The 13,111-nt window shown below is 41.7% G+C and overlaps 2 protein-coding genes and 1 long non-coding RNA gene across 3 annotated transcripts in view; 1 reads left to right on the top strand and 2 right to left on the bottom strand.

Annotated features, from left to right (window-relative positions):
- Nucleotides 1-37: 37 nt before the first annotated feature.
- Nucleotides 38-1,778, top strand: LOC123499248. Its single transcript, XR_006672940.1, has 2 exons — nucleotides 38-286; nucleotides 425-1,778. It is a non-coding gene; the product is annotated as an uncharacterized LOC123499248 (long non-coding RNA).
- A 6,223-nt stretch (nucleotides 1,779-8,001) lies between these two features.
- LOC123499244 lies at nucleotides 8,002-11,702 on the bottom strand. Its single transcript, XM_045247012.1, has 2 exons — nucleotides 10,499-11,702; nucleotides 8,002-9,817 (listed from the first exon to the last, which is right to left on the bottom strand). Exons 1-2 carry the CDS (start codon nucleotides 11,499-11,501, stop codon nucleotides 8,988-8,990), a joined length of 1,833 nt encoding a protein of 610 aa, XP_045102947.1. The 5' UTR covers nucleotides 11,502-11,702; the 3' UTR covers nucleotides 8,002-8,987.
- A 492-nt stretch (nucleotides 11,703-12,194) lies between these two features.
- The window catches only part of LOC123499296, a 64,160-nt gene continuing 63,243 nt past the window's right edge, over nucleotides 12,195-13,111 (bottom strand). The window contains exon 13 of the mRNA XM_045247097.1: nucleotides 12,195-12,505. Coding sequence (XP_045103032.1) covers nucleotides 12,347-12,505 — 159 coding nt within the window. The 3' untranslated portion in view covers nucleotides 12,195-12,346. The remainder of the gene's footprint in view (nucleotides 12,506-13,111) is intronic.

The following is a 13,111-nucleotide window of genomic DNA, read 5'->3' as shown; positions in this document are numbered from 1 at the left end:
TAGCTTAACATAACATAACATATAACATAAATAACACCATGTAACAATTTCTTACAAAAGTTTTGTTTATATTAATTTTTATACTGTTTATTAATATATTTTTTCCGGCCATTCCAAAAATGTAATTATTTTTTCTGTATCATCGACCGTTACAAAAATACGGTCTGTTAGAAAAGTAACCGGCCTTATTTCTTGGGAAAATCTGACATACCATCCAGACATACCATCATCTAGAGCACCTGTCCCACATGATGACTGCTTACCAGTACCACAGCCACCAGAAAATGTAAGTATTGTTATCATATTCTCCAAAAAGTTTTCATTTAATTAATTTGAGTATTTACTCTGCATTAATTTTCCTAAGTACTAATTTTATTCAAGTCTTTGTTGAAGTTGCTATATGTGCTTATTTCTTTCTTTCCAGGTAGATGATGGAATGGATATTTCATCTGAAGGGTCAGCAAGTAGCAACAACCAAGAAATCGAAGAAGTTTTCGTACCAAGAATGACTTTGGAGCCTCATTTTCCAAATCAGAGTGAACTAGATGATTTAATTAGGGACTTAGGTCTTACTAAGTCAGGAGCTGAACTTCTTTCATCAAGGTTGAAGGAATGGAATCTACTAGGACAAGACTGCAGGATAACTGTGTACCGGAAACGACATGAAGAATTTGAAATTTACTATGACATTAGTGATGATCTGTGTTATTGTAAGGATGTAACTGGTTTGTTTAAATTTACTGCTCTTGGACTCAATCATGATCCTACACATTGGCGGCTGTTTATTGATAGCTCAACACGAAGTCTCAAAGCAGTATTACTCCACAATGGAAACAAATATCCATCTTTGCCTCTTGCACACTCAGTACAAAAGAAAGAAAACTATGAAAATGTCAGACAGCTTCTTAATAAAATAAATTATGATGAATTCAAATGGAATGTTTGTGGGGATTTCAAGATGCTCGCATTTTTGCTTGGTTTGCAAGGGGGATACACAAAGTATTCATGTTTCCTTTGCTTATGGGACAGCAGAGCTGATGATGATCATTATAAGAAAGTTCATTGGCCCCCACGAATGGAACTACAGCCGGGAATGTTAAATGTTCACAGAGAGCCCCTAGTAGATTCCAACAAAGTTTTATTGCCCCCACATTAAACTAGGATTGATTAAACAGTTTGTGAAAGCCTTGGATTTTGGAGGAGAAGCTTTTCAGGAAATTCGCCTTATGTTTCCAAAACTATCTGAGGCTAAGATAAAGGGTGGTATATTCGTTGGACCCCAGGTAAACACAATGTTGAAGTCGGAGAAACTGGAAAGAGCGATGACAAAAATTGAAAAAGAAGCCTGGTGTGCATTTCGTGATGTAGTCCATGGATTCCTAGGAAATAACAAAGATCCTAATTACAAACAACTGGTAGCAAAACTTATTGAGAACTTCAGGAAGCTTGGTTGTCGTATGTCCTTGAAAATTCATTTTTTTGCATTCTCACCTTGATTTCTTCCCAGAAAATTTGGGTGATGTCAGTGAAGAGCAGGGTGAAAGATTTCACCAGGACATAGCAACTATGGAAAGAAGATATCAAGGACGATGGAATACTGCTATGATGGGAGATTATATATGGTCTCTAATGAGAGAAGATGAAAATATGCACGCTAGAAAATCTCGATCGTCCAAGCACTTCTGATCATAAAAGAGGAGTTATCAAAGTATTTACAATGCAGAGCTGTATAATGTCTTTTGTTCTAATATTGTACTGCCTATATAATTTTCAATATATGAAAAAAATAATAAATGTTCTTTAATTATCCTTAAAAGAGGGAAAGAGAAATTGCATACATAACAAGAAAATATTGAATTTAGAATAAGTTAAAAACTATCGATGTTACAGCAAAACTAATGTGATTTTTAAGTTCAGTAGCACAAAATACATATATAAACATCAAAAAATACATATAAACAAAACATGTGTTACATGGTGTAATAGGATAACAAAGGGCCACCAGGGCCCATCTAGGTTATCCTGTATCAGTCGCACAGCGACCTCGTCATCAGTACTTAAAGATACACTTACAAGTACACAATACATTATATACTAATTCTAAATATTTGGCCCATTAACAAGGCTAAGTCCTGCTGCGAAATCCTCTACAATTTGTGGTCCCCATACATGGGGATCATGTCTTGTTTAACTATAGTAAATTTCTTATAAAAACTCATGCAGTGCTATACATAATTATAAATCTAATAAATTTAAGTGCTTATCTAATCTGTTTTTAAACATTGTCAAACTAGTGCTATTTACAACCGTCTCTGGCAATGCATTCCAGAAGTCTACCACCCTATGACTAAAGAAATATTTTCTTATATCTAACCTGCAGCCTTGCTTTCTAATCTTCCTGCCATGATTTCTAGTCCTATTTCCTCCTCTAAGGTAAAGAAAGATCTCACATCTATGTAGTTTGTATCTGAGAACATTTTAAATAACTCTATCATATCCCTCTTATACATCTCCTCTCAAATGAAAACATGTTTAATTCCTTTAATCTATCTCTATACTCCAGGCGCTTTAATGCTGGTATCATCCTAGTTGCTCTTCTCTGAACTGCTTCTAACATGTTGATATCCTGCCTATAGTGGGGTGACCAGGCCTGTATGCAATACTCTAAATGGGGCCTAACATAGGAATTATATAAGCTACGCACCACTTCCTTACTTTTATAACTAACATTTCTATTTATAAAACCCAGGATCCTATTTGCCCTATTTCTTGCTTCTAAACATTGCTTTGAAAATTTCATAGTCCTGTCTATCACTACTCCTAAATCCTTTCCTTCCTCTACTGCCTCTAGCCAACATCCCTCCATCTCATAGTTAAAGTTTGTGTTGTCTTTACCTAAATGCATAACCTGACACTTTTAGAATTAAACTCCATCTGCCACCTGTCTGCCCATGCTATCAGCCTGTCCAGGTCTCGTTGTATTCTGTAATTGTCCTTTTCACCCTGTACTGCACATGCTATCTTAGTATCATCTGCAAACTTTGATACTTTGCTACTAATTCCTATATCTAAATCGTTAATGTACACCAAGAAAAGAAGAGGTCCTAGCACTGATCCTTGGGGTACCCCACTAACCACTTCCTTCCACTCAGACATTGCCCCATTTAATACTACTCTGTTTCCTATCAGAAAGCCATTCACTAATCCAATCAACTAACCTACCCCTATCCCATGTAGTCTCAATTTGTACACTAGCCTCCTATGCGGTACCTTATCAAACGCCTTGCTAAAATCTAGATATATAACATCTATGCTATTTCCATCATCTAACTCCTTGGTAATATATTCTAAGATATCGAGCAAATTTGTAAGACAGGACCTCCCTGATCTAAAGCCATGTTGGGTATCTCTAATTAATCTATTCTCATTTAAATGCTCCCAAATACTACCCTTAATGATTTTCTCTAGTATCTTACATACTATACTAGTTAAACTGATCGGTCTATAATTATTCGCATCATCCTTCCTACCTTTTTAAATATTGGAGTAACATTAGCTAACTTCCAGTCCTGAGGTATCTCAGCAAACCTAAGTGATCTTTCAAAGATTAACTTAAGTGCTTCAGAAATACTGTCTACACCCTCCCTAAGTACTCTGGCATGTAGCTCATCAGGACCACTAGCTTTCCTATCGTCTAGTTCAAGAATAAATTTCCTAATAATTCCCGGTTTTATATCAATATTTTCTAAAGCTCTTAAACTACTCGTCGCACTGTTTGTAACAGGATTTCCTATTCTTTCTCTAGTAAATACTGAAGAAAATTGTTCATTCAATAATTCTACTATGTCTTCATTTTGATCCACTACTACACCATCTTTTCTGAGTGGTCCAATCCTATCCTTATTTCTTTTATCACTGACCTTGTAATAACTATATAATTTTTTGGGATCTTTACTCCCAGCTCTAGCTAGTTTTATCTCTGCCTGCCTTTTACTTTTTTTATAACCTTACTCAAATCATCTCTGACCTGTTTGTACCTAATCAAATCTACATCTTCCCCACTTTTCTGCAACTCTCTGTATGCCCTCTTCTTCTCTCTGATCTGGCTACCTATCTCATGAGTCCACCATAATGGCTTCCTGTTTCTCTGCCTTATATCTTTGTAAGGGATACACTGCATCACTATACCCTTTACTACAACCTCAAAAATATCCTGCTACCTTCCTAGATGCTGTCTCCTTATTTGGAATCCTAATCTTATTCTCTCCTATTTGCACCTGGAAATCTTTCCTAATCTTTTCACTATCTCTGTTTATCCTATCTAATTTATGTCTAGCATCTTTCTTCTGGAATGCATTTGCTACCTCACCCCCCATACTCCATCCCAACTCCCCCCTCCAGACATCCACTCAGCACATCCACACCCTTCCTACTCAGATGCACACCATCCCTAGCATACAAATTTCCTTCGCCCATAGAACCTATCCCATACATCCACAAAGCTGACACCCACATCCTTACACATCCCTTTTACCCGATCATTCACACCAATGGCTCTAGACAACCATTCCCTGCTAACATACACACGAGGCAAGATTCCTGACACTACACACCTCCTACCACTCTCCCTTATCTTGCCTAACATTTCCCGAAATCTTGCCACTAACTCCTCCGACCCACCTGCTCTGACATCGTTCCCACCTACGTGCAAAACTACTACACCCTCCCTCTCCATCCCCCCAACCCTCTTCTGCACCTCCTCACTCACTGCCTTCACACCTGCACCAGGCATACACGCGTTCGTCCTCCTATCCCTGTCTTTCCCACAGAAAGTGCTATCTAAATACCTAACCTGAGAGTCACCCACCACACACACCTGAGGTGTGCTAGGCACAACCATCCTCCTCCTCTCCTCTACCCCCTTCTTTCTCCTTTCACTCACCACAACCACTTCATTCACTCCATTCTCACTCTCCCCCTCCCCCTCCAACAAACCGAACCTATTTTCACACTCAACAGATTTAGTCCTATCCTCCCTAACTGCCTCCGCTTTCCTTCCCCTCGCAACCTGCCATCTCTGCCCATCCTGACTACTATCTTTCCCAGTCTGGCTCGCCTGCTCCCTCTTCCCCACTCTGCTCTTCCCGACAGAGGCCAAGCCACCCTGTCGCCCTCAGAAGGTCCAACCTTCGGCCTAACACTGATCTCCTGCCTAATTTTTTCCACTGCCTCCCCAAGCCTCTTAACCTCCTCCTTCAATTCAAAGATGAGAACTTCGTTCACACTTTTCCCCTCACTTAGCTTTCTGATTTCCTCTCGCAATTCTCGGTGCTCAAGAGAAAGAACTAAATTCTCGCTCTTGAGCCTACACACCATACACTCAGAGAAGTCAACGACCTTCCTGTCATGCCCACACATCTCACACACAACAAACTCTCCCAATCTCACCTCAACACTCTCTTTCACGCACTCAATCACACTCTGATATACCTCAGTAGCTACCGCCATACTAATTTACAATCTGTTAACTCACAAACAAACAAAAATACTTGGTGACGGCGGGGTGGGGGAACCGCGGTGGTGGGGGGGCCTAAGTGAAGTCAACTAATCCTCTTTCAAGGTCAACTTGACGGTTACAAGCCTAGTCTCCTCGCTCTACCAAAATACTTTTAACTCACAAACACTGATTCTAACCACTATTTCACTCTAATCTAACACTTGCAGTACACACTTTCACTTCACTAACACTCAAAAGCACCACACACAGACACCAAGCACAAACACCACTCGCTAACTATAAAAACCACAGTCAGACTGGGTAAAGAGTGAGAGAGGAGTCAGGCAGGGTTGTATTTTGTCACCAACCCTCTTCAGTTTATATACAGAAGAACTGGCTGCCAGAATGAGAAGGATGAATGCAGGAGTAAAGGTGGGGAATGATAGGGTATGTGTGCTCTTGTATGCAGATGATGTGGTAGTCATGAGTGAATCAGCAGAGGAACTCCAAAGTCTCCTGGATGTTGTAGATGGCTATGGAAGAGACTTTGGGGTGAGATTCAGCAGTGAGAAGAGCAAGGTGATGGTTGTGAATAGGTCAGATGATAAAAGAAACCTAGTGTGGAGACTGGGAGAAAATGAGGTGCAACAGGCTGAGGAATACAAGTATCTGGGGATGTGGATGAGTCCATATGGCTGTGTGAAAGCAAAGAATGAAAAGATGAGTTTGGTGAACCAGTGGGTGGCTCGGCTAGGAAGTACAGCAAGGATGAGAGCCAGCAAGTATGATGTGCTGTGAGAAGTTTGGAAGAGCGTGGCTGTTCCAAGCATCATGTATGGTATGGATGTGATGACGTGGAATGAAAGTGAATTAGAGAAGCTAGAAATAGGACAGAACAGAGTAGCAAGAATGGCTCTAAATGCACCAGGGTATGCAGCAATAGAGGCATTAAGGGGAGACATGGGATGGAGTACCTTCAGAGAGAGGTATGTGAAGGCAACATTGAGATTCAAGGCTAGGCTAGAACGAATGAATGATGCAAAAATAGTTAGGAAGGTGTTTCTATGGAATGTTAGGAATAGCAGGTGGGGGAAGAAGTGTGTCAGGATGGTAGTGAAGAGTGGTCTGGAAACTAGTTGGCCGTTCCAGCGAGTTGAGGGGAAGCATGTTGAGAGTAACTGGAACATGATTGTTGGAAATAGAGAGGGCCCAGACTGGGATGTAAGGGAGTGGAAGAGAGAGATAGACAGAAGGGTGAAGTGTATTGGACTGAGCGAATGGAGGACTAGGATGGAACAAAAGAGTACTCTGGAGTGGTATAGGGAGAAAGAGGCCCCAATGTATGAAAAGTGGTATGATGGCAGCCTGGGGGGTGACCTCCTCTTCAGAGTTAGGTCACAGTGCATGAATGTGAATGCAAGGAGTTACAGATGGTCAGAGTCCCGCAGCAAAGTGTGCCAGATGTGTGACATGGGAGAGGATGAAATGGTGGAGCATGTGATGCTGGAGTGTGTGAAGTATGCCAGAGACAGAAATGAGATGATGCAAGTGGTGCTGAGGGAATTGGGGGATGCCAAGGTGGAGAAGACTGGAAGGGAATGGATGGTGTTGCTGCTGGGACTGTGTGGAGACACGAGTGAAAGGATGATAGAAGCTGTCAAGGAGTTCCTGGAGAGAATGTGGAGTGCCAGATGCAGGGATTAGTAGTATCAAGGATGGTGTCTGGTTTAGGTTCTTGCCGCCTTTTTTTTTTTCTTCTTTTTATCCCCTACAGGAGCTGCCGATACTAAGGCCTGCCTCAGGAGAAATCCTGGGATACCTGTAGAATCATGATCAAGAACATTGTTCCTCCATTCAACTTTTTTTGTTCTCTGGCTATTTTTCTTTCGTGATATATGTATTAGCTATTTAGACATATCCCTCCTCACTGATTTCAAGGTTTCGATTTCTCTCCCTTTATACCTCTGTGGACATTTTCCTTCCAACTCTGTGTGAATTATTGTCACCAGGACATTTTCCTCACATGACAGATTCCTGTTGCAAACACTTGCAACTGAACATCTTCCTTCAAAGTTCTCTTATGTACTGTATTCCCATGTGAACATTAATTCCCTCTTCGACTTTTAGCTCTCCCTTGTCGACAATTTCCCCACTATGATATAAATTCATACAGTTAAACGCTTTTTTCTCTCATAAAGACTGTTTCCCAAGGCTGCCTTTCCCTCTCAAGGTTTTTAAAGAACACAGAGGTATTCATGCAGTAGAATGCTGTCACATCGGAACCTATGCTGGCGATTAAATAATATAATTGTGAAGTGATACATGTTTAAGAATCTTCGTGTTGATGATGGATTAAAAACCTTTAGCAAAGCAGGAAATTCAAGCAATAGGCTGAATTAGGAGGAATTATATGGTAGTCACCCTTATAGCAATAGGCAAACTTGCAACAGGATGTAGAGGTATACTTACCGTAGATGTTGACAAACTGAATTAAGAACGCCTCCACTTCAGAGAAATTTGAACGAAGTTGTGGTCAAAGGAGTCCAACGGAAAAGTGAAAACAGTTTGAAGTACGTTTTGTGGCGCAGCTTGTTTGTCCCGCCACATGGAAGATATCATGGTCATTATACAACTCTAGCCATTCAGCTCTTGACTTTATTGGCATCTAGTGAATGACGAACAACACAGTTGACATTAAGTGAGTGACGAACAAAACAATTGACATTCAGTGCATGAGTGATGAACAAAGCAATTTACATCAAGTGAATGACGAACAAAACAATGGTATCTTATTGGTATCTTTTATAGTAAAAAAAAAAAAAAAAAAAAAAAAAAATTGGTATCTAGTAAAAAAAAAAAAAAAAAAAAAAAAAAAAAAAAAAAAAAAAGAAAAGTGACATCAAGTGAGTGATGAACAAAATAATTAGGATCTATTGAGTGGCGAACAAAACAATTGGCATTTAGGAACAAAATTTCTACATATGCGGGCACCGTACCGAGTACCGAGTGGTGGCGTGCTAGCTTGTTGTTGAGTGACGGCACACAAGGGCCCGGCCGTCTGTCCGCCCTGCCTCAGACAACAGCAACCTGAGGCAGTTATCACGAATAAGCTACTCTTCATAACTGTGATGGAGCGGACGCTGAAGGGTTTGCCCCAGCTGCTGTGTTCAGCACTGACTGGCATGTTTGTGGACGAACATGCCCCTCCCTGTTCACTGCTACTTTACTCAACAAGTGATACTGATAAACAAATGAATTATAAACACCAGCGGACGTGTTGGACAATACGAAAATGTGATAAACTACAATGCCTAATCTAAAGTGTGAGATGTAATATAGTAACGGCTGACAGGAAGAGGGACCATGCAACATTACAAAGTTACATGAATTCTTTTTAGTATTAGCAAAAAATAATCACTAATGCAACTAACAGCGTAAAATGCAGGCTGTGTGGGGTGGATGGGAGGGCGTGACACACACAGGTGTCGTGCTAATGGGGAACACACTTGTCGATGTGGAACTTTTCATTTGGTTTTGAACAAAAGGCCTTCATACATTTCTTAAACCATTTATCCCATAGTTCCTCAGAGTTGCAGCGACATTCATGTCCAACACGGCCACAGGTGTCTGAAAAGTCGAGCAGTAAGATGACAATTGGTGGTACAGGTGCTTTAACGAGTAATTCTAGCATGCAGAAGGCACAATGCTGGTTCCTAAATGTGAAGTTTTCATGATACACAAAAGCAGTGTAAGACTGACCTAAGATCTGATCGCGTTGGTTTACTCCTAAGTCACTGCAGGTTTTCACAATGGTTAGGCATGGTTTGGTGTAGTTCCACAAATCATTAGGGATCTGAAGACTAAAGAAGCAAGGCTGGAATGATGAAAGACCCAGGCTAGGTGTTATGATGCCCCACTGGCCTTCATGGAACCCAACATTATAATCTTCGTTAGATGCACCTTCATTTTGGCATTCCATTAGAAGTTGCCACATCCTGAGAGAGGCTGTTTCCTCCCCGTTACAGAGGGCACAGTAATGGTTGACGTAGGTGGTGGCAGTGGTGGTGCTGATGACGGGGAACAGCTTGGAATCGCCAGTTTGTGTGTTTCCCATCAGACATAACGCCTGCACCTCAGTATTGTTCCATTTCTCCAAACACTTGGCTCTCATGTACACATTTACTCCATCATACAAAGGGTCGTCAACACACTCATACTCATTGACGTTCTTCGTTTGTTCAGCCGCATCGTAATATTGAGAGTCGCGACAACAGTCTCCGTACTTCCTGCAGGTGGCGTCGCAGGAGAACCCTCTGCCGTCTGGAGTATAGAGATAGATTAAAGGAATTAAACATGTTTTCATTTGAGAGGAGATGTATAAGAGGGGATATGATAGAGTTATTTAAAATGTTCTCAGATACAAACTACATAGATGCGAGATCTTTCTTTACCTTAGAGGAGGGAAGTAGGACTAGAAATCATGGCAAGAAGATTGGAAAGCAAGGCTGCAGGTTAGATATAAGAAAATATTTCTTTAGTCATAGGGTGGTAGACTTCTGGAATGCATTGCCAGAGAGGGTTGTAAATAGCACTAGTTTGACAATGTTTAAAAACAGATTAGATAAGCACTTAAATTTATTAGATTTATAATTATACATAGCGCTGCATGATAGTTTTTATAAGAAATTTATTATAGTTAAACAAGACATGATCCCCATGTATGAGGATCACAGATTATAGAGGAATTCGCTGCAGGACTTAGCCCTATTAATGGGCCAAATATTTATAATTAGTATAAAATGTATTGTGTACTTGTAAGTGTATCTTTAAGTACTGATGACGAAGTCGCTGTGCGACTGATACAGGATAACCTAGATGGGCCCTGGTGGCCCTTTGTTATCCTATTATTTATGTTATGTTATGTTATGTCTATGAACTCAGGCAATGAGCAGGAGTGATGGAAAGGACACAACAACTCGCTCGTGCTGAGTGTGGCTTTACCTTGCACGGAGACACACTTGCTGTAACGAAACTCTTCATTTAGTTGAAGGCAAGTGATCGGTCTGCATTCTTCACTCCGGTCCTTCACTTCCCAAACGCTACAAGTATCAACTGCGTCTATGTGATTGTTCTCCAAACTCAAGAGCATGGTGAGCGCAGGGCGAGCAGGAGGAAGAGCAGCAGCAGCAGTAGGCTGTACACAACTAGACTGTTTATAACCATTGCAGGAGGCGCAGTGCTGGTTCCTGAATATGAAGTCTTCATGATAAACAGCGGCGGTGTAAGACTCACACAAGGAGAGATCGTGTTGGTCTGCCCGTGCATCGCTGCAAGTCTTCACTGTGGGCAGGCACCGTCTGGTGTCACGGCGGAAATTTTGGGGCACTACAAAGTGGGTGCGGCAGGGCGTGAAGGCTGAGGCATCCCGTAAACCACGAGGAATGACGCCCCACCTTCCTTCATTGAACATAATGTCATAGTCGTCACTGCTGGTAAGTGGAAGGACTGGCACTGCGTCACACACCATGTAGACGTTCCATCTCCTAAAATCTGTTGGGTCCTCGCCGTTACAGACAGCGCAGTAAGCGTTGGCATAGGAATCCCCAAACCAACTGGTAACGGGGACATCGTGAATAGTGTCCTGTATTGTGTTTCCCCTCATACAGAGCGCCTGCACCTCGGTGTTGTTCCAGTCTTGCGCACACTTGACCTTTACGTACACGTGATTCTCTGCCAGCGTATCTGCGACACACACGTACTCGTGCACGTTCCTCCTCTGCTCATCTACACTGTAATATTGAGAGTCGCGGCAGCAGTCCCCGTGCTCCCTGCATCTGGCGTCGCAGGAACACTCGAGATGGGAGGAGGCATTAGATGTGCCGCGGGAGGAGCAGGAGTGCTGGGAGGGGCAAACTGGTTCCTGGCGTTGTGAGTGAAGGACATCCATGCCAAAACACAGCGACGCCATCGCCGCCGCCGCCACCAGGACACTCTGACACAACATGATAATCTGATGGCTTGGAAGAGGAGACAAAATGTTTACAGGAATGACTGGAAGCCCACCATTCCACACCAGGCTTGTTGTTCACACTGACGTGCGGGCCGCGGCGCCTCCTGCTGGTGTCGGTAACCTTTTAGTCAGGACTCCGCTGCTGGCAAGCGTCAGTTCAGGGAGTCTGCAGTGGCTAGACTCCTTGAGGTAGACACGATGCAAGCTCTTATATACGATTGAACGACCCGAAACTTCAAGGGAACATGTAACGAAAATGAGAGAGAGAGAGAGAGAGAGAGAGAGAGAGAGAGAGAGAGAGAGAGAGAGAGAGAGAGAGAGAGAATATAATATTTCAATTAATCCAAACTTGTATTTAAATTGATCTTAAAAAAAGTAATTTTGGTACGTGATGTTAATGAGATAAAGTTGTAAACTCCACGAGACCTGCAGCTCAATATCAGCCTCTTTACTCACTCTGCAAGATGGTTGCTTTCATTTGGTCATGTCTAGTTATCCACAGCCACGGCGAGACTTGCCAACTAATTTCTCCACGGAGATGATGATGATGATGATGATAATAATAATAATAATAATAATAATAATAATAATAATAATGATAATAATAGATAATGATATTATAATAATAATAATAATAATAATAATAATAATAATAATAATCCGATCAATAATATTTGTCGCGTTTGAAAGCAGTCATTTTACAAACCCCAAGTATTTTATACAGACAGAAGTACACTGTAATATAGGTTAATAAATTCTGATTTCATAATTCATACTATTTATTCTCTCTCTCTCTCTCTCTCTCTCTCTCTCTCTCTCTCTCTGTTGATTCATGTGGTCTATACGCCAAACTCGGCCTCCACGCGGTCCATGTAATACGCAACGCTGCCGAAATAGATCACAACGAACAGGCTGAGAAGGATGGGAAGAAACACTTGCGCCACTGTATTGCACCGCTGAGGGTCCATTGCCGCCGCCCGCCAGCCTGTCCTTTGCTCCTATAAAAAGGGAGAAAACAAAGACAATAAAACAAGTGATGAAGGGAGAATGTGTTTGGTGTGTGAAGGGTTTCAGTCTAACCATATAGCGGGTGGTCATGACTACTAAACAATGGTTGTACACACACACATGCAGTCATGCAGTACGAACTTTGAAAGGTTATATATAGCATGAAAGATGGATGAAGAAAGTAATGACCAATAACTAAATGAATAAATCAGTAAAAACGACCAGCAAGCAATTAGAAGCATTATACGCGTATAATGGTTCCGCGGCCAAAAGGTGACTGTCTGTTCTCACTCTCACGGCAGCCTCATCTCACAACTTCTTTCATGTGGCGCTGTTAAAGAGCCCGACTTTTGGGAACTGGCGAGTACTTCTGCACACACAGCCCGCGTGAAAGTGTGATGATGAAGGTGACGGCGGGCGGGTGTGGGAAGGATGCAGTGTTTAAATGGCGGCAGGGAAGTGGTGAATGGCGCCGAGGAAGGAACAACAAAAACATCTTCCGTGAACAACAGTAGGATAAGTGATATAATTTTTTTTCTTTTTAATGATTAATGCTTGATTCTCTCTCTCTCTCTCTCTCTCTCTCTCTCTCTCTC

Source organism: Portunus trituberculatus, chromosome 49 (assembly GCF_017591435.1).
Source record: "Portunus trituberculatus isolate SZX2019 chromosome 49, ASM1759143v1, whole genome shotgun sequence".
Taxonomy (NCBI): Eukaryota; Metazoa; Arthropoda; class Malacostraca; order Decapoda; family Portunidae; genus Portunus; species Portunus trituberculatus.
This window is presented reverse-complemented; position numbering and strand designations above follow the sequence as displayed.

Coding starts and splice junctions, on each gene's coding strand:
- LOC123499244 (XM_045247012.1), bottom strand. CDS start 11,501: ATGTTGTGTCAGAGTGTCCTGGTGGCGGCGGCGGCGATGGCGTCGCTG. Junction 9,818..10,498: donor CAAGTGTGTCTCCGTGCAAG/GTAAAGCCACAC, acceptor TCTATACTCCAG/ACGGCAGAGGGTTCTCCTGC.